Here is a 21,138-nt window from a genome sequence, read left to right on the forward strand (position 1 = left end):
AACCTTATGTCTGCAATTGGGCATGACACTATCAGGCGGAAATCAATTTACCAACGCGAGCTTTTACAGCTATAGCTCGGCCAAATGCACCACCTGCTACGAGGTGTACGAGGTGCCGTAGTGTCATTTGGCAGGACTCGCGCCCGAGTGCGCGAGTCCTGCGAGGCGTTCAGTCCTGTTTTGAATACATTTTTCGACATTACGTACAGACTATTGTTTAATTAGCGATCGTCCATTCTTCTAACTTGCTTGTTCTGCTCTGTTGTGCTAAGCTTACATACTGGAAACAAGCAGAAGTCTGCAGGACTGTACGCTGCTAAGATGGATTTACAATCTTACGTTCTAGCCGCAGTATATAGAAGCACTTTTATTGCATGACCGTGATGTAAAAGTCATAAATGAACGTATTTTCAAGCACTATATGACCCCCAGGCCTATTAATCTCGCGATGTATTGAAAATTATGGACTAATTTAAACCTTTTAAGCTTCGTCAGCGACTCCCGTGGTCAGAGCATCCGGTCGTTTCCACCTTCGCCTATCGCGAGTTCAGAGCGAGCGCGGAGAAACACGACTCTCTACTTCCAGACAGCTGGCTGTGAACAGAAAGCGTGTATTCGAGAGAGTTTAGGGCGTGCTTGCGCTTGGCCTTGACCTGTTCCCGGGGCTCTCGTGTGGTATCGGCTTGATGTAGTGCTTCCCTCTCGCAGTCGAAGATTTATAACCCGCTCTCGGGTCTTGGGTGCAAGGATGCGCAGAGCTTTCAAAGGGTGTCGACGGTTAAAATTTAGCCTTTCTCGCTCTACGGCTTCGCGGTTCTTTGGAGTTGCCTTCTTCATCTCGACGTCGTGCGGTGAAAGGAGAACGGGGATCGCCGTAACGTGTGGACGCAGCCGTCGTCCAATGAGCAGTTCCAATGGGCTGAAGCCTGTCGGTTCCGGCCTGTCTCTTTAGGCCAATAGAGTTCTTCAGCCTTCTTCAGCGGCGGTTTAGTTGCCTGCAGCACGGCTAGACCTCCTTACGGTTGTCTTGAGGATATAAAGGGCTGCTAGTGGTGGGGGTAGAGCCGTACACTTTGCAAATTTCGCGAATTCCGAGAATAAAAACTTAGTGCCGTTGTCCGACACCACAGTCATGGGAATGCCATGACGAGCTGAAAAGACCTTGAAGTGATTTAGGACTGCGTCTTCTGTTGTGGAAGCTAGAAGCGCTATCTCAGGGTACCGAGAGTGGTATTTCACGCAGATGAGATGATGCTTGCTACGAATCTGGAAGGCACCGATGCCCACCATGTTCTATGGAAGTTCAGGCGTGGAAGCTGGCAGGAGCGCTTCGGCGTTTTGCTGGCGGATTTCAGTGTAGATTTCACAGTTCCAGATGACTTGACAAAGTTCGGTGGATAACCCCGGCCACCACACAGACGCAACCCGTCAGTCTCACTTTATCACCAAAAGAAAATCGCTCATCGCATCTGCGCCACTATTCAATTTGACAATAACAGCACTCACAGTATTCTAATCTCCAGGCAGCTCAACTTAAAAAAGCCTGTATTGAAATCCTATAGCTGAGCGACAAAAAATATTTCTTAAACCAAGCAAAAAACCAGATATTCAAATCGGTTATCTTAGGTTCTCATGCTGGAACTTTTCATCGCAGTCCACAGCAACAAGGAGAGCAAGGAACAACCCACCAAGAGCATAAATCCTCAGGGCAGTCTTTCCAATGATCTCCTATATAGAAATAATTTAATTTCAATATCCATCCCAGCAAGAAAGCAGTTATTACTCACTACTTTTTTTTTACCTATTCCTTTCGAGTCCCGTCCCCCTTACGATCCTTATCTTTAATTACATTGTGTGTGTTTTGAGCATCCTCGCAAAAATAGAAAAAGCTGTGACATAAAATGCCGCCATCGTATTCTCTGAGTGCTCAAAAACCTCCCGTGAAAAGTACATTCGCAGTAGACACTCTTGGCCACACCGGATCAAAAAGGTTCGCAGGCCTGTAGAGTAAAGCGCAGTGTGCGGACGAGCAGGTAGTCATAGCCTGTGCTTCGACCAGGCATTGCAAATTGATAAAAAGGTCACTTGCTCAAGATCGCATCTTGCGTTTAAATTAGCGTTTCTATTATGCGTTTCGTTAGAAGAGAATCAAAGTGCCACCTAAGCACCTTCGCTGGACAGGTTCGGCACTACTTGGGTTTTTCCTCTTCCTTGTTGCCAATAAAACGGCGGCGCTGCACTGAAGCACCCCTCGACTGCTGCTGCGATGGTTGCTCCGCGGCGTCGAGCTTATTGGAGCAAGCGGAGTTTAGCGAGGACTTGTTGGGCACGGAGGCAGGGTCGGCAGTAGACTTGCCCCCAAGGCCTTCGGTGCGCGGCGATTTGCTGGCCAAGCTGGCCTTCCGTTTCGAACGCGGGACCGCTGCCGAAGCGTCCGCATCAGCTGGCTTCCCGCCGGAGCCTTCGCTAGCCGACTTTGAGCTTGCGCTGCCCCTTCGCTTGGAAGCCGGCTGCGAAGCCTTTTCCGAAGGCTGCGGTGGTGCCTCGGCTCCTTTCGAAGCCGAATCCCTATCTGGAATCGGTGCTGGCTCGCTCGATCCAGGGACGGCAGTCGATGCACCGGCGTCCGCTGATCCTCGCGATCCCCGACTTCCGGTGTTCGCACGTCTGTCGGTGGTTACGCTGTCAGAGCCAGACGGCAGCTCTGCCTGCGCCGCCCCCGTTTCAGGAACATCATGTCCTGGTCCCGGCACAGGATTGGTCAAGCTGGCCCTGCGAGCGCCAGTGGCGGGAGGAATCCCGCTGCTCATGCTCGCTCTGTGGACCTTCTGGGACAAGTCTTCTCCCAGCTTCCGAGAAGCACTGTGGCCCTTCCGACTGGCAGAAGCCGCTCCTGCAAGGGCAAAGAAGAGACGGCGAAGGTTTCCTGCGGAAGGCCAGAACTCTATAGAGCGTAAGATTCACCATCCATGAAATCGCCTCCGGATACGGAGCTACAAAATGGCCGCCTCAAGGGGAGAAATATTTTCCATGCTACACGAAAGGAGTAAAAGACCATAAACTGTGTTCCAGCGCTCTCCCTTTACCGGGCAGGGTCTGCTGCCCAAGACCTGGTGTAGATTTTCACCACTGAAAATACGGAATACTTACGGTTGGTAACGGAAACAAATTCCCCCTTAGAATCATGCGAGGTTCTAGCAGTTACGAAGTTTTTAACCAAGGTTTCAAGCTCCTCTGTTTCTATACCTCCAGACTAGCAGTGCCACGTTTAACAGCCTCCTCTCATTGCTAAATGCATCACGTTACTATACTTTGCAGTGGGAATACAGCTCTGTTGTCAAAGGTAAGCATTTTGTATGTTTAGCGGTCGAAATCTACGCCGGAATTTGGTCAGCATACCCTGGCCCCAAATGGTTGTGCTCTAGACGACAGCTTACTCTCTTTTTTCTCGCATATAGGCCTATTCGTGTTTGAAGTGTATGAACTGCATCAGAAGTCTGTGGTCTCTAGTAACCTAGTTTCTCTGCAGAACAAAGGCCTCCTCCACTCACCTTTAAATAGGTTTGCCCAATGATGGCTGGCGCTAACTTGGTCCAATATTTGCGGGAAAAACCAAGATGCACTTGTTTTCTAATAAATGAGCAAGTACTCAATAGAATTTACCCATGCGCAGCCATATATGGCTACAAAGGTACGTTATACAGCTTGAACAGAAACTTCGTAGTTGAAGAAAAATTTGTCCTAGTCCGCGGTTTGAACCCAGGCCACTGCCTTCCCGGCTAGCTGATCCCCGCAAACTTTTTAATCCCATCCGCTCCTCTGGCTTTCAACCGCCCCATGACACGTTTTTCTCTCGGAATTGCACTCCGTGACCCTTAGGGACCACCAGTTATCATCCATTCATTTTAAGTCTTGCATATCATATGCCCTGTTCTTCATTTACGCTACAATATCTCCAGTTTGCTTACCCACTCAGCTTTCTTCCCGTCTTTAAACGTTAGCCCTACCATTTTCTGTTCAGCAACCAGCTGTGTTCTCGTCATTTAAGTCAGGCAACTTCATTAGCCTTCAAGCTTCTGCCCCATCTTAGAGTTCGCGTTACTTCGACTGTCTGTGCAGGAGTAGCTGCAGGCTTGTTTTTGAGTGCTGCTGTATTTATATTTCAAAACAAAACGCATTTGCAATGATGTTGCACGAATTAGATAAAAGACAGTTTTGCGTTATGAACCTGTCTGCGACCTTCCAAATACGCAAAGCAGGTAAAAGGTTTTAAGACGTACAGCTACCGTGAGCATCATGATTTGTACATTGCTTTGCAGTAGGGCAAGCAGCTTGCCCGTTCACTATCTGACTGTTTCTTTTTTTCATAAATCTGCGAGAACCTGGAATACGTAATGAATGGAATGAAACAGTGGCTTCGTTCTACTTTAACGTACTCCGCTTGGAAGCTCAATGACCTGACTCATCTTCCTGTTTTCTGTAGATGGTCTGCTACCGAATTTTCACTCTTTTTTATTTCAAAGAGGCAGTCCTAAGTTATCTGACAGCCAAATAATGTAAACGTAAATTAAATTAGCATAGAGAGCATTTTCTGTTCCGAAAGAGCGATGTCGAGCGTGACGTCCCATTTTGCAAAATATCCCGACACCAGCCACAGTGAAAGGGCATGCGCGTTGTTCTGGTTGAGGTGAGTTGTCAGAGTGTTCAACCTCTGGTTGCCTCATGCCTAAAGCCTGCGAGAAATTTTCACAAACTCTAGTAAGTAGAATACCGAGCTCGTCTCGTAGTTCTCCTATTGCCAATCGGTCATTTTTGTAGATGGCGTCGCTAATCAGTTCCGGAATCCCGGTCAAAATAAAGATTTCCCACAAGGTGCATGAACTCAGCTGAGACCAACCGTGAAACAAAATTTTATCTACCTAGTAACGCGCGATTGTTTCCGACCATTTCGTGAATAATTTCAATAATTTCGTGAATAGCTTCATTTTCTAGTTGAAAATGAAGTTCCTTCATTAATAGAAAATGGGACAATCATAAAACATTTCTTTAACAGTCACTGGGCGTTTCTTTCGAAAAAGATGAACGTACAAGCCAACAGAACTTGTGTACGATGCTATGCCAAGCAGCCTCTGACCAAGCTTTGCTGACGCTGAACTTGCGTAGGCGGTGATGGATTCGCTACGCCATCATGAATACACTCCCGAAATTGCACATAACATCATCGCATATCTAGTTGACAAAAAAAAACATTCGCACAGATACTTAAGATTGCTTACGTGTGGGAATGCGAAAACATTACCGCACCTGGGTGAATGACACCCGTAACGCTATACGTCAAACGGTTGCATCATAATTTTGATATGAAAATTGGTTTTTGAGGAAAGGAACTGGCGAGTAACCGTCTCACATCTCGGTGAACACCTCAAACGCACCTTAAGGGAAGGGGTAAAGAGTCTGAGAAGGCACACAATTGAAGGTGTATATGTCGTCGGTATGAACCCCTATCGCAAGCTAACCTCCGACTTGACTACCACATGTAAGCTATATATGTCACGAGAAGTCCTATGAGGCCACCCGACGGTTGCGTAATACTTTTGGTACGAATATTGTAGGGGAAACTGGCGCCAAATGAAGGGAGGGTAGTGGCGAGTATGTATAGAAGAACTACATGTATAGGATTGTCTGAAGTGGCGGTGCTCGGATTGCTGCGTGCGTCATAAGGCCGCTTGATGACGCCACACTATTTTTCTTGCAGTCGCTGGAATCTGCGATTACACAGACACACATACAAGACACACACACGCTGCTGGATTTTCTCGTAATGGGACTAGTAATGTTTTCACATTAAAACAAGAACGGTGTCTCATGCATGCGCACAAGAGGTCCGTCAAGAAAACTTCCAAAGCAGGATTTAACCGCGCCTCCAGCTGGCACTATTCAGTCGGAACGAATATTTTCCGGATAGCTCTCTTAATATTTTGCTACGTGCTGTGCAACACCATGACATTACGTAATATGGTTTTTTGGCTTCGAAGTATTTTTGTGACAGCGTTAAATGTCCAGTTGGGCGAAAAATCTGGCTTGACGCCGTGGCTCAGAGATAGTCATTGGTCGAGAAATTCGTGACATCGGAGGCATTTCAATTTCACTTAAAAGAAAAATGGCTGCTGAAGTGCAGCAACTGGACCTATGTTCATTGGGTAGCGAGCCAGGCACGCTACCTATATGTCACCAAAGAACGTTCGTTCAGTACGCATAAACGGAGGTCTTGTACAAGCTTTTCGCCTCGCATAATGTGTAGATTACAGTACAGCAATCCGTAGTTAATTAGTGTCGCTAATTCGTGACACTAATTAATGCCCCTCTATAAAGCTGTCGCGCAGCACTCTTAAGGTGAACTTAAAGCGAACTTTTTTTTTTACTGTGGTGCGTGCAGTCGTGCTGTTTCAAAGCAACAGGGCCACCTCCAGGACTGAACGCCCAGCTCTCGATTCAGAACGCCTTAAATGAAAAATACCACTGAGCTAATGGCAACTGACAATTTCCAGCAGGTTCAAATTAACTGCTCTCAATAATTCGATGTCCACGGCCATGAACAGCATTTGTCAAAACTTCACTGCCCAAGAGCTTTGCTGACACTGTCAGCAAATATTCCTCACTGCTCCATCCGCTAGGACTTGCAGAAATCCTACTGGTGCCTCGCAAACAAGGATCAGATGCAAACCCATTGGGCTCGTATCGTTTGAAAAAGGCTGTACATGGACATTCTTGGTGAGAGGCCGGTGTTACGTGTTACACTGCGATCGCTGTCATCTCCTCACCCAGGAAGTTTTGCCAAGTGGCTATTTCGTTCGCACGGTTCACCTCCTGCGGATGTCGACGCTGTTCTTTCCGCGACGAGCTCAGGGCCAGTCTTGGCTACAGCCCCGGCGGTGCTCTGCTCCCTGGCGGTCGCCGCCTGGGTGCCAGCGCCGCCCGCTCGCATCGCCACGTTTGCTAAGGACATCGTGGCCACCTTGTAGCTGTCGGCGGCGGCCGACGACTTGCACGCCTGCTTCGCCTGTTCGTACCCGGCCGTCGTGACGCTCATGAAGAACTTCGGCGAGGAGAGAAGACCTCCATATGAACGAAACATTATAACAACAACCAAATCGACCACACATCTTGATCCTCCGCACTTAAAATGGCGAACGCTCCTCTCACACGATCATTCTACTTACTAAGAAAATCAAGGCGGTGCTACAAATGCTCCGACACATTACAGGTCGGAGAAGATGGCGTCGTGCAAGTGGTATCCTACCGGAGTCATGGACAGGGTACCCTACCCATGGCGGGACTCCAGCATTTCTCACCGCTTCATATACAGTGGCTGGCTTGTTGGTTACACCTCTTGACAACAGCGCGGTCGGAAAAAGGACAAGAAAATTGACACAGCGCCTGTGTTTGTGTCAATCTTTCTTGTCCGTGTTCCGACCGCGCTGTTGTTGCCAAGATTTCGCAGTGAATAATGTTTCTTAATCACCCACCACGACGGACTCGAGCACATTTTGGTCGTTACATTTAGTTAGTGAATTCGCATTTTAGAGCGATAGCTCTGTTAGATGCAAAGGTCGATCTCCCAGTCGGTGCGATCCTTGTCTTTGACTGACCTTGATATGCCAGCGCGGCCACAGCCTCACTTTGTCAAACTACGCATAACAGGGGACATACCACGGCCACCACGATTCACCATGGTAGCCATGTACACTATAGTGGCATGGCCTTTGATCTTGGTCTTGGCCCGGGTCATCTCCAAATTCGGCTCAGGCCAGGATCGAATTTTGGCCCTGGCCTATTTGGACCAAAATCGATGTCCAACCATAACTGAGCGTGCCCGAGATGATGATGAGCTCCAAATTTGTTCCGGGTCATTACCAAAATTTGGCCCGGACCACATTCGAAACTTGACCTTGCTTGATTTGGACAAAATCGATTTCCAACCGTAACTGAGCATGCCAGAAAAAATGGCGACCACCAAATTTGGCCAGGGCTATTGCCAAAATATCACCTAGGTGATTTGAGAATGCTTTCGAACCACAATAGATTTAACCAAGTTAAAACGCCATGGTGTGCCATGTCTACGAAAGGTGCACCGTGGTGCCTCATTCATGTCCACCACGGTGGCTTGCCCTTTGAAACTTGACCTTTGTCTTTCAAAATTTCATCTTAAATGAGTTTAGTGAGGCGGCCCTCCTGTCAGGTCATGCGACGTGATGTCAACGTATCGTTCGCATACAAACGCCGCGTAGCCGCGCTTGACTCATTAGCCATGGAAGAAGAGCAGTTGGGACCGTCTGTCTAGCCATGCCGGAGCTATCACTCGACCATTGGGTATAACCATTGTTAAACCCTGCCTAACTTTTTGCCGCCACTCTTGCTACTTCCCGCTAGTTTTTCCGGTTATGAAGCCTGCCTGTACTAGACAGCAGACAGCAGCTGAAACTTTTAAAGCAGCGCTAAATGTCTTACTACTGATCAGGCAAATATTTAAACGAAAGTCTTGGAAAGCATTCTTCTCCGCGCTTTACAACACAATATGCAAACTTTCTGGCTCACTAACTCTTTACGGCTGAGTAGTACAACCAAATAGGGGCCACAGTGGATAGAGGCAGTTGCAAAAATATTTCCGTGCACAAGGAAGCTTGTAAAACTCATCACTTCTTATCGTGACACACACAACCACGACGTGGCACTGCAAGCCTGCGCTCGCTAGGGGCCCTAGTTTTCCTTGCAGTTCCTGAATATGTTACCGAAGGATATCCTGGGGTAGTGTATGTAAAAAACAGTAGTTTGTCTTCGCTTCAGTGCCTCGATACAGCTAGGGTCCCAGTTTTCATTGTATCCGTTTTTGTATCCTTAGCACGAGATGTCATTGCAAGTCTGCTTAGCCAGCCTTAAATCTGAAGTCCCTTGATGATTTAAAAGTGCCGCCACTCTTTAAACTCGGCCACCACCGACGGGCTGGATTCCCGCTCGCTTTCCTGGACGATGATTGATTCTCCCCACCATTGTGCTTGGTACACGCGTAACTTTACTTTTGCTGAGATTTCTTTTTTCGCTGAGGCTATTTCTCTCCTATGCTCGGCATAGCGAGCGTTGAAAGCTGTGCTTTCTTTCCAGTAGGCTATAGTGTCCTGCGACGCTTTTAACTTTAAGAGGCTTTTTCACACAGAGTTTTTGAATATCACCAAGAAAAGCATGACGACTTACGCAGGCAGTAGTGGCTCCACAACTTTGGAAGAAGGAACTTTGTTTTGACGAAGAACAACGTTTGTTAGGAGGTAATGCGCCGTTCTCATTGCTCGTCTTTAAGAAGTGCAGTGATTATAAATTTTTATCCTTGCTCCTCATTGGTCATGCCTTTACGTGTTAGCATTAAAGCACATCTTAGCCAAAAAACATGTTGGTGTAGGGACGAAACTCCCATTGGTCGATGACTCTGTTACGTCACAACCACGTGAACTAGCATGAGTAATTCAAACACTCCCCAACGATAATAAATTACAACAGCGATAGCGTCACTGCGCAATTCTTCACTGGTCCACAGGGTAGTCACGTCATTTCACCCCCGTAGCTCCTCTGAAGAAATAAAAGCAATTGTGCTGAGAAGAAAAGCCTGGACTCAAACCACTGCCCTTGGGTGGCGAGCCGAGCGCGCTATCCTTCACCCACTGAGGAACGTTCGTTCAATGCGATAGATAAGGGGCTTAAGGCTACTTAACCGTTCATAGAATTTTGCTGTCACATTTGTACAGTATATAAATAATTTAAAGGCCACTTAAGACAGCTTGCTTGCTGTGAAAGCTAAAGGATTAGTGTCATCGAGTGCATTGGACCCAGACACAGGTTCCGCACTGAGAAATGAAACGAAGACACGGCTCCGGACGTTCATTCCACAAACGCTCAACCCACGGAGGTCCGGATGAAACACTCGGACACTCGATTCGAATAACTGTCGCAAGCTAGACTCAAACTTGACTAGCAGATGTATGTCATGTGCAACTACAAGTTGAATGACGCCACACGGAGCGCTGTACGACTCACGGTTGAGGAACAATTTTGAAACGAAAGCCGGGGAAAGGCATGCAGTTGGAGGTACATATGTCGCAGGTTCGAATCCCTGTGGCAAGGTAGCCTACTAAGAAACTTACGCTATATGCGACGAGAATTGTACGACGCCAAGTGTACGACTAAAGGTTACGTCACAATTCTGATACGATAGTCGGAAAAATTCAGGGGGCACTTTGACTGTCTAAAGTGCGTAGAGGCGAAAGCGTTTTCCGCACCACTTTCAGTGCTTCTGTGGCACTGGTGGCGTCACATGTAATTGAGTACTAATTACTAAGTGATGACAAATCACTAATTAATGGTTAATTACTGATTAATGCCTTAATACTGATTAACTGCTAATTAAGCTTAAGCTTAAGCTTCGCCTTTAGGAGTGGAACGCGACAGCGTGTTGTAGCGCTGCCAGGGAGTCCACGGAACGCCACCACCCGTTCGGCGCGATGCCTTGCCGTTTCAACGCAACGGTTTTTGAGGAAAGGAAATGGCGCAGTAAATCTCTGTCATCTCGGTGGACACCTGAACCGCACCGTAGAGGAACGGAGGAAGTGGGAGTGAAAGAAGAAAGACGAAGATGGCCCGTAATGAAGAAAATGAAAATTTGTATTTGAGGAAAGAAAATTACGCAGTAACTGTCTCACATATCTGGGTGGACACCCGTCAAAATTAAGTGGGGGGGGGGGGTGCACTTTTCTGACCTAAAGTGTGGTCACTGATGTGTGGTTAAGATGTTAAGCTTCGCCTCTAAGAGTGGAACGCGAGAGCGTCTTGCAACGCTGCCAGGAAGTCCATAGAACGCCATCGCCCATTCGGTTCTACGCCTCGCTCGTCGGTAAATTGGTTTTTGAGGAAAGGAAATGTATTTCTCTCTCATATCTCGGTGGACACCTAAACCTCGCCGGAAGGGAAGGGAGGAGGATGGCAGTGAGCGAAGACACCGTATTCACTAGACGTGCCTTTGTTCATTCCAAACCATCGAGCTGGCATGGCGGAGTGGATAGCATGCTCGTCTCGCACTCCGAAGACCGGGGTTCGATTCCCGAGCTCGACCAATTTCTTACTAGGTTTTATTTACTTATATGGCCTGACTAGAGAAGTTAATTAGGCTAATTGGGTGATTAAGCAATTAACTAAGCTCAGTCCCACTTACTTGGAGCATCACTATATGGTCCCTTCAATTGGTTGCATGGTTACTAGCCAAAGTACAATTGGCCCCGTTTGAAATTGGCGCACAGTGACGTCACGACCGTTTCGACCAACTGAAAAGCGTGACATTCTCGTCGACAACTGCTGCTTACAACGATGAGACATTAAAGGCTTTCGCCTTAAAAATTACCGCCACATGGACGACCACCAGTGTTAGGCTGCCAACCCACGCCCTCCTGCTCACGGGTATGGCGCTCCCTATGCGTACTGTGCGCGCCGTTTCGGGTTGCGATGCTATCACACGCCAGCTGGCGCTCCTCCCTGCGGCGTGGTTCCCCTCTTCTTTGCACCATGCATTCCCGCACACACACAGATGCCGACGGCTTTTCGCATAATGGGGCTAGTAAGGATACGGAAACAACCAGCGGAAAAGACAAGTTCACAAGAGGAAGGAGTAGACAGGAGGACGCAGGAAACAACTGGATTTTACTCGGTGAAAGTTGTCTGACCACAGCCGGGTGCACATGAGCGTAAGCAACAGCGCCGACACATTTTAACCAACAGTGAATTGCACAAGCAAAGCATATCACCCAAGTACGTAAGCAAGCTCATTTGGCAAATGCACACCAGAAGGGCTACTTACAGAGTCCATTTGCAAAAGTGAAATCCATTCAGCCTCAATGATTTCATGCGTTAGCCAGTTTTTGTGCACTTTTAAAACCACACTTTTTTTTTTTTAGAAGGAGTGTGCATTGACAAACGCGGCAGTGCGCTGACAGTACAATTCCCACTTATGTTCTTCCCGTCACGCGCATGCTCCCGAAGCCTATTATACAAGCATCTGCCTGTGTGTTTTACATGTTGCTTGCCGCAGGAAAGAGGTATCTGATATACGAGGTCTGTTAGAAAAGTATCCGACCTTTGGCCGTTGAAAAAAAGCTTGCATAACTGGAGCGTTGCAAACCTAGTCATCTTTAAAGTAGTCTACTTGGGACTCCACACACTTCTCCCAGCGGTGCTGCCATTGTGGGAAGTATTCCGAAAAGGCCCTTTTCGGAATGGAGTTTAGCTCAGCTGTCGTTGCAGCCATAATGTTCTTCCTTGTCTGAAATCGCGCTCCTTTCAATGGCCTTTTGATTTTGGGAACCAGCCAGAAATCGCAGGGGCCATATCAGGACAGTAAGGTGTCTGTTGAACTACAGGAGTCTGGTTTTTCACCAAAAAATCTGATTCGAGTGCGAGGAATGTGCAGGAGCATTGGCGCGATGGGTGCGCCAATTTCCTGTTGACCTCAGCTCCGGGTTCTTGCGCCGCACAGCATCACGTAGGCAACGGAGGACATCCCTGTAGTACTCTTTGGTCATTGTTTGACCCTGTAGAGTGCGTACTCGTGGTCTGCCACACAGAGGGTGTCAAAGAAAGCAGTCAGCATCACTTTCACATTGCTGCGCAATTGGCGGGCCTTCTTAAGTCTTGGTGACGTGGAATGCTTCCACTCTGACGACTGGGATCTGGTTTCCGGGTCGTACCTGTACATCCAAGACTCGTCACTAGTGATTATGATGTTGATGAAGTCGGGGTCACTGTTTGCGGAATCCAGCATGTCCTGTGAGACTTCAACACGAAGCTGCTTTTGCTCCACCGTGAGCAGCTTCGGCACGAATTTCGCCGAAACTCTCTCCATGGCCATATCTTCGGTGATAATGGAATGTGCGGAGAAATTGCTCATGTCCACCTCTTCCTCAATTTCTCGGATAGTCACGCGACAGTCCCGCATCACCATAGCGTTCAGTTCGGCAATGACCTTGTCATTTTGGCATGTTGATGGCCGATTGGAGCGTGGCTCGTTCTCCACCGATGTGCGGCCATCTTTAAAACAATTGTAACACTGCTTAAACTGTGTGCTGCTCATAGCATCTTCACCGAAAGCCGTCTGAATATTTCGAATGGTTTCCACTCGGCTGTCGCCAAGTTTATGGCAAAATTTGTTGCAGTAGCGCTGCTCCTTTCACTCTGGCATTTTCCTTGCAATAAAAAACCGACGAGAGCACTGCACACTGCCTCACTCAAACGCTGCTTCCCAGCGACTGACGCTATCGGCAGGCGGGAAAAAATTCATGCATGCGCATGAAGGTTCAAGGTCGCCTGATGCAAGCGCGCTTGTCTCATATCCATCAGGTGTTCGCAAAAAAAAATAAAGTCGGATATTTTTCTAACAGACCTCGTACAACGCTGTTAACTAATTGTTCGCCAGGTTTCTTTGCACATGCTGCCGCCTTTTTGACTTCTGTCACATTTTTGGTGACAGAAGTCTCAGTCGTTTTCAGTCCTTGTCTTTTTTTGTGCTGCATTTTTTCCCGGATTCATGAACGAACAAGGCCAAGCCTCTTTCCTTCTGAGTAAAAAACCTGCTTTGCATGTGCGCAGACAGACTAAACAAAGCCAAACACAGATGGGCATGAGCCGAAGACAGTAATAGATCCGACGTACATGATGAAACAGCTTATCTTCCGGCAAGGGAAGTGCCTAAATTACGAAACCAACTTGCCCAAACGCCTGCATTACTAGAGCGCGTCCTGTTCACACAGCTTAAAACAATAAAATACAACCATACACATTACTTTCAGCATTCTCGATGTTGTTATCGCCCGTTTTTCAAAGTTCCTCACTGCGGCGCTGAACTGGCTCCAAAAGACGCGCGGTTTTGACTCTTGCGATCGGCCAGCGGGAGCTTAGGAAAAAACCAAGCCGTGTGCGCCGCAGGCAGCTGGCAGGATAAGCGAATCGAGTAAGAAAGCGCCACGAGGAAGAGAGTGTCGCTGCTTTCAAATCATTAAGAGACTTCAGCTTAACCAGAGACGATTCTTGTGCATTCTTCGTCCCCTTGACCCAAGATTGTTGCGTTCGCGTAACACGCGAGGATTCTTTTTCAGCAGTGCATAGCCACGATGTGGCGCTGTTAAACCGTTATGCAACCGTGGCGGTATCCATCCTGATGTCGATGCAGGCACAGTCACTCTCCCTGAGGCACTAAAATTTAGACTGTGGGGACTACCCCGCTCGTCCCCTGAGGTTTGCTTTCCCGCTATGCAACCTCCCTACTCAGTTACCTTTAAAGGGTCCCTGAAAAGGGAATCTGAGATTGGCTTTAATATGCTTGCATTATGTAGATTAAGCCGCCGAGCGTTCATGCCGCGTACAAGACCTCCAAAGCGAGTCGATTATTTACAACATTTTTTTTTTAATTCGCGCTTCTACGCCTCGGGACAACCAGTGGCGCCGGGCTTTTGCCGGAATCCGCGCGCAATGCGTCATGCGGTACTCCTTACGTCAGCAGAGGAGGGCTATCATTGGATCGCCGCGCCAACTCTTTCTGACGTCACGCAGCTACCATGCACGCTGCAGGAATCTCCGCCCCCAGGTACAGCTATTCCAGTTCTTTAACAGCACGCTGTATTCGGCGAGTTGGAAATGGCTCTTCTTGAAGACCTGCACTAAACATACAAAGGACCAACTAAAGAGAAGACGACACGGGCGCTGGTGTCGTCGTCTCTTTCGGTGTCGTCGTTTCCTTCGTTTCTTGAAGTGCTGGTCTTCAAGAAAAAATATTACCGCGCACTGCACCCCGTGACCCCGGGGAATTCCCCCACGCGTCAGTAGCCGGCGGAGGGGCAGAGCGGGTGGGGCCAGCGGAGGATCGCCGACATTTCAGAGTGTGAAAGTGACGAGAGGAGAGAGGAGAGAGAAAGGCGCAAAAACGCAGAAATTCAAATTTTAACGGCAGATAACTCAGCTTCCACAAAACGCTTTAAAAAGTTCTTGCAGGAGGATAATTGTGCAGCGCCGTCCTTTATCATCCTAGCCATACCGCAACATTATTAGAGCCCCTTTCAGGGCCCCTTTAACAAACAAGGGAGGGCGCCGGCGTCCCAGCGACACGGGCGCCAAGGACGGCGTGATTGCTGCGCGCACACGGGATAGGACTCGCTCTTCGATTGGGGAACTCGACTCGTGCTGACGTCTCACCGTAGCGCTCCGCTCTCCGCCTGCGGGGCGAGACCTCACTTGGAGGGGGGGGGGGGGGGAGGGGGGCATGCTCTCCCGCATCACTAGAAGCCTCTCCCGGAGCTCCTCCCCTGCCCTAGCATGGGCGAACGTTCACTCGTTACCTTGCTCGTGAGTAGGGCAAAATCTATTCCTTAGCGTATTTTGTTGCTAGCTGGCGTTATTGTCGCAAAAACACTTAAGAGCAGTTCGGCGACCCCCACTAGAGATATGCGAAATCACGTGCTGCTGCAGTGAGGGGGATCGCAGCATTCAACACATATGCAGCGAACGTGCGCACTCGTCTGCGGCAAAGGAACGACTGACTTGGCCCGGAAGTCGCCTCCTATATACACTATGCAACCACGTCACTTGATATGACGTCAACCGAACCTCCTAGAATTCTGTGGTGCAAAACTCAAATCTCGCAAATCACTGCTATTAGCGTTGTAACACGCAGTTTTTTTTAAAAATTAAACTCATGCAACCTACTTTCTCATAATTCCTTTCTGCAAATCATCTTGTCACGTGACTTTGATATGACGTCATCGCTTCTCACGTGACTGCGACAATTTTTCGCCAAGTTGTGAAGAGACTTTTATATGACGTCATCACCTTCATCATCAATTTTCATAATCATTATCATCTTAAATCTCATTTGCCTTATTTCATTTTTCTTAGATGGCACTGCTTATTTTAATTACAATTAACTAATTAACGACATGACGTAATCAAACTTCATCACGACATATTAGATCACTAATTTATTGCTCAATTGCATCACACTCACAATCACAAATTCAAGTTGCGACGTCATAGTGCAGACACATTTTGCCGACACGTTTTGCGGGCATGACCTTGAGATTGAGCCATATCCAATGCCTTCGCATTAATAAATGCCTGTTTGTGTCGGTCAGAGTGTCGTTCCTTTTTTTCCGTGAGAGGAAGACCCGCTAAGGTCGGCGGACCCACGGTAGCGTACGCGATGACAGGTTGGGGTCTGTGGTTTTGAACGCTGTCAGCCGCGGTAAATCTTGGAGGACGTAATTATCCCCCTCTTACAACTCCACAAGACATAACAATGGTCATGTGAATAAATCTGCGGTATAAATTATCAGAAAGCGATTGAAATATCGATAGCTCAAAAGCAGACAGGTGACATAAATTTAGAAACGCAGGATTCATAAATGTATTTATATAAAATAGGAAATTCATAGACAGATTTATTGTACCGATAACAGTGTTAACGAAACATGAAGAAAAAAAATCCGAACATGGTAGCAGTTGCCACCACCCCGTTTCGAAGGGGACGCTCTTTTCTTTCTTCCGTCAGTCCATCCATCCAGCAATCAGTTGCCAGTGCGCGGCGATATCGTTCTAGACTTTTTAACGATAGGTCATTAGTAGGGGTGTGCGAATATTCGGAATTTTCGAATATAATTCGAATATTAGATTTTTGCTATTCGTATTCGATTCGAAATCTAAGTATTCGTGTTGTTTCGATTATTCGATCCCGTGCGGATATTCGTATTTAGCCGAATATTTTATTGCGAGCGCCGGCGTACATTTCGGTGCGCAAGTCCAATTGACATAGACATAACTTGGCGACGTCCAGAGCCATGCGTAATGTTGGGACATGCCATAGCTGACTGTGCTTGTGAGCTTCTTTGTGGCTATACCTGCGAAGCTGATATAGTCAAAGCTGTGCACGAAGTACCTCACAGTATCTGCCACTTCAGTGCCAAGTGAGAGGGAATTACCTGTCTCTGGAGAAGTCGTTTCAGCTAGAAGGGAACGACTCCTGCCTGACCATGTGGAGCAGCCGGTTTTTCTTCACAACAACCTTTAATGTTCATCCCAGCAACGCACTTTTGCGCTGATGGCATGCTAGATTCAATCAGTGCTGTGTACTAGCCATTTTCTCTGAAAATTTCACTCTTCTAAGAATAATGTTCTAGACTTCGATACTTTCTGTGCAGCCACACACACCTTTTGTGTTCATTTACTTATTGATAGTTGAGCTCTGATGTTCTTGGATGCTCAAATAAATGTTTTGAAGTGGTTAAATGCGTCTTTCCTTCACTATTCGATATTCGATTCGATATTCGGAACTAAGTATTCGTATTCGATTCGTATTCGAAAAATTTGATATTCGCACACCCCTAGTCATTAGTCATCAGACTGAGCTCCCACTTAGTTTTCCGTCTTTCCCTGTAAGGATAAGCATTTGTGCTTTTTCTTTCTTTGACAACTGGTTGGTGTAGGGATATGGGAGACGCTTTTGTCCTGCAGTGAACGTGGTCAGGCTCATGATTATGGCGTATATACGGCGGGTGGCTGCACAAAAATAAAGTTGAGTGTGTTCTGTGTCGTCGTGTTCCCTTGCGCTAGCGCCATAGTTGACTCTCCTGACTGGCTAGAAGAATATAACTCTTTAGTCACATACCGTGATTCGACAAATGACGTTTGCGTACCTCGAAAAACTTCCTCCAGGCGAGCTCGGTGGGCGGCTTCATGAGGTCCTCATGGTTGGCGATCAGCACGTCCATGAAGACCTGACAGAAGTTGGTGAAGTGCGTCGGCATGACCCCGCGTATGCGCTGGTGGAAGTGGGCGTTCCTATTCAGCCGCTCGATCAGCTCGGGCACATTTTCCAGCGACTCGATGATGCCCGCCATCTCGTTGCCCACCATGGTGCAGTGGGACCTGCCTCAACAGACGGCCGCGTAGGGAAGAAAAAGTGTTCAGAGCAGCGCAATGAAGATTCAGGCCTCGTATCTTGGAGTATTCACAGCTTAGCACGTGCGGAATGAAGATGTATCTATAAGGAAATGAAAAATTTCACGGCAACAAGGAAAAAGAAGCTTGTTTGATCCCACTGAGGCACGAATGAACATTCCTACAGCACACTTTCTTACTTTACTTGCAACCTGAAAGTTAACCTACTGCAGCAGTGAGATTTGAAGCTCGCATAGTTACCATATTTAGCTTCCGTGAACAGTAAGCACAGCGCCGTGGCTGTTGTCGGTGCTGTGCGAGACATTGGATTACATATCGTTCAACAGCATGCTACGTTACAAAAGCATGACACGAAACGTCTGTGCTGCAGCAGAGCAGAAAAATAATGAGATGCAAAGACAAGACCTAGAAGGCACATATCGGCTTATAAAACTACAGCTAGGTAAAATACCCGAACGACACACAGTTGTTGATCCGATGCAGCCTGTTGAAATTGACGTGCTACGCAATCATTAGGGGCATCGCCACGCCTATTTTATCTCGGGGCGAGAGGTTTCGCAGAAGGCGATTTTCAGAAATTCATCCAGCAGATCTCAGATCGCGCATTTCGCAGACAAAAAAACACAATGACAGTAGGCACCTGAACTCGTCGTCGGATACGAGTGTCCTGACGGGTTTGTCCTTGAAAGACTTGAAGAGGTTCAGGTGGTCGGGGAACGTGAGGAAGAACGCATTGAACAGCAGTATGCCGAAGTCCTCGTGTTCCTTGCAGAAGGACCGCCACACGCAGAGTACCGCCTTCTTCTCGCGCTCCGTCAACCCCGTCGCGTCCACAGGCTCCTTCTTGCGTGAAAACCATTTGCCCATTGATGAAGCGCTAGAGACTTCGAGCGTGGGTGCGTCTCCACACCTACTGTTCTCTTCTTTTTCTTCCTTGGTGGCGTGTTGTTGTTGTTGTTGGTTGGTTGGTTGGCCTCAAGTAGAATGGCACATACCCACTATGGGGGAGTGGCCAAGACACAGGCGGTGAATTGCTGGAATTATTAGCAGTTTTAGAGGAAAAGGAGTATTAATAGGGCATAGGCTGACAGATTGGACGACGCAACGAAAGGGGTCCTGTTAGCTGGGAGGTCGAAGATGGGACGACGGCTTTATGAGCAAATTTGAATGCAAAATATGGAATGGTTCAATTTTGTATTGGCTGAAAGAGAGACAGAAAAAAAATAATAATAAATGACCTCTTTGATAATCAGAAAAATGAAAACAAATAGAAAAATAAATAAATAAAATTAATATTAGCATGGGAGTCGCTGTGTTTCTAGAAGAATTTTTTTAACTGCACAGCGCGCACTCCTGTTGCTTCGTCCAAGCGAAGTAGCGCCAAAGGAAAGAACAACCTCAGTGGACACAGGCAGACCCAGCCGGTGAAACGGAATTTCTAATAGGCGCCTCCTCAAAGAAGAGAATCGACGGCAGAACAGCAGGTAGTGATCCACTGTCTCAGGCTCGGCACAAAATGGGCACAGTGGAGAAACCGCCAAACCAGATCTGTGAAGGTAGAAATTTAGCAGAGAAACTCGGCATCGCAAACGCGTGAAAGAGACCTCCAGTCTGCGCGAACTCCAGTCTTTGCTACTCCAAGAGTGCAGAAGGTGCTGATATTCGGGAGATGAAGTAAGCGCTGAGGCTGAAAATTCCTGAAATATTGTGTAACTGCGAAACCTTACCGCAGCTGTATATGCGCAGGTTGGCAGGACAGCAATTATTGGGCCACAGAGAGAGGCCTTTGCTAATGAATCAGCAACCTCATTTAACTGAATGCCCACGTGACCCGGAACCCAAAGCAACCTCACCGAATTTAGTTGGAGCGGGATCAGCTGCTTAAAGAGGCGCAATGCCCGAGACTCAGAGGGTGATGATAATGAAAAGCAAATAGATAGAGTGTCCGTCATAACCATGACTTGGGAAACGGCAGGATCTAATTTACGTAAGGCTAGAATGACAGCTAATAATTCGGCCAGATAAATTGGAGTGAAGTCAGGGAGACGGAGAGAAAAGGACCATCCCAATGCAGGTGAAAAAATTCCCACACCTGCCTTTTCACGATCCTGCGAGGCATCGGTAGCAATGAGAATATGAAAAGGAAAGGACCTAGGTGGTCCAGTAAAAAACCGTGAAGGAGAGGAAAGGGCTGGAGCTTGGCATTCGATGGGAAAATGTTATCAAATGCAATCTCGACTGAAGGTGAGATGTTATGCAGTGGATGGATATCTGTGAGCTTAATGTTTAAGGGATCGAGGAGAGACTGCACGAAACATATCTGAGGAGTATGCAAACGAGAACAGGTGGCATTTAAAAAGACTGTGGGTTGACTAAGAAATAGTACATTGGATGTGTGGAGAGGAGAGTCGCACAAATTTAAAAAGGTTTGGACTGTGAAAAGGCGAAATCTGGCTAAAAAAAATGGTATTCGTGCCTCAAGGTGCAGGACAACATTAGCTACATACTTTGGAAGTCCCAAACAGAGGCGCAACGCCTCACGCTCCAAGAGCACAAGCGGTCGAAGTTTATATAGGCAGGAGCTCCTTAGAATAAAACACATCCGAACTCCAAAATTGGGCGGACATATATTTTATAGATCAGCAGAAGTGTGTGCCTTCTCATCCCTGACCTAGCGCTGCAAAGCCGACGCAGGATGCCAATGGCCCGAACTCCTTTTACAGAAACTTGCTCAACGTGAGCCCGCCAGAAAAGAGTAGAGTCATATATCACTCCAAGATACTTCACTGTTTGAACCTGAGGAATTATATGATTTCTATAAGCAACGCAGATATTTACAGGATGAGAAACCGGGACGACCAACGAGGCGCATTTGTTCACATTGAGGGACAGATCAATACTTCCTAACCAGTTGTCAAGAATATTGAGGTAATCCTGCAAGATCTGATACAGAGAGTGAATACCTTTTGCAGAAGCAAAAAATGCGATGTCGTCAGCGTACACGTAAGTTGTCACATTATGGATGCATGGAATGGAGCTTAGAAAGATGTTAAAAAGAACAGGGGAAAGAACTGAGCCTTGTGGTACACCTCTTGTCTCTCGAAA

At 47.5% G+C, this 21,138-nt stretch overlaps 1 protein-coding gene across 1 annotated transcript; it reads right to left on the reverse strand.

Moving 5' to 3' along the window:
* Positions 1–349: 349 nt before the first annotated feature.
* Positions 350–18,530, reverse strand: LOC149344320 (uncharacterized). Its single transcript, XM_089542598.1, has 3 exons — positions 17,769–18,530; positions 6,865–7,096; positions 350–2,893 (listed from the first exon to the last, which is right to left on the reverse strand). The coding sequence occupies exons 1-3, from the start codon at positions 17,985–17,987 to the stop codon at positions 2,190–2,192; spliced, it is 1,155 nt and encodes a 384-aa protein (XP_089398724.1). The 5' UTR covers positions 17,988–18,530; the 3' UTR covers positions 350–2,189.
* Positions 18,531–21,138: the final 2,608 nt, after the last annotated feature.

The sequence above is a fragment of the Amblyomma mixtum genome, chromosome 5, assembly GCF_055824585.1.
Source record: "Amblyomma mixtum isolate Tamu chromosome 5, ASM5582458v1, whole genome shotgun sequence".
NCBI classification, from domain to species: domain Eukaryota; kingdom Metazoa; phylum Arthropoda; class Arachnida; order Ixodida; family Ixodidae; genus Amblyomma; species Amblyomma mixtum.

Coding starts and splice junctions, on each gene's coding strand:
- LOC149344320 (XM_089542598.1), bottom strand. CDS start 17,987: ATGGTGGGCAACGAGATGGCGGGCATCATCGAGTCGCTGGAAAATGTG. Junction 7,097..17,768: donor CCTGGAGGAAGTTTTTCGAG/GTACGCAAACGT, acceptor TCCTCGCCGAAG/TTCTTCATGAGCGTCACGAC. Junction 2,894..6,864: donor AGCGTCGACATCCGCAGGAG/GTGAACCGTGCG, acceptor TTGCCCTTGCAG/GAGCGGCTTCTGCCAGTCGG.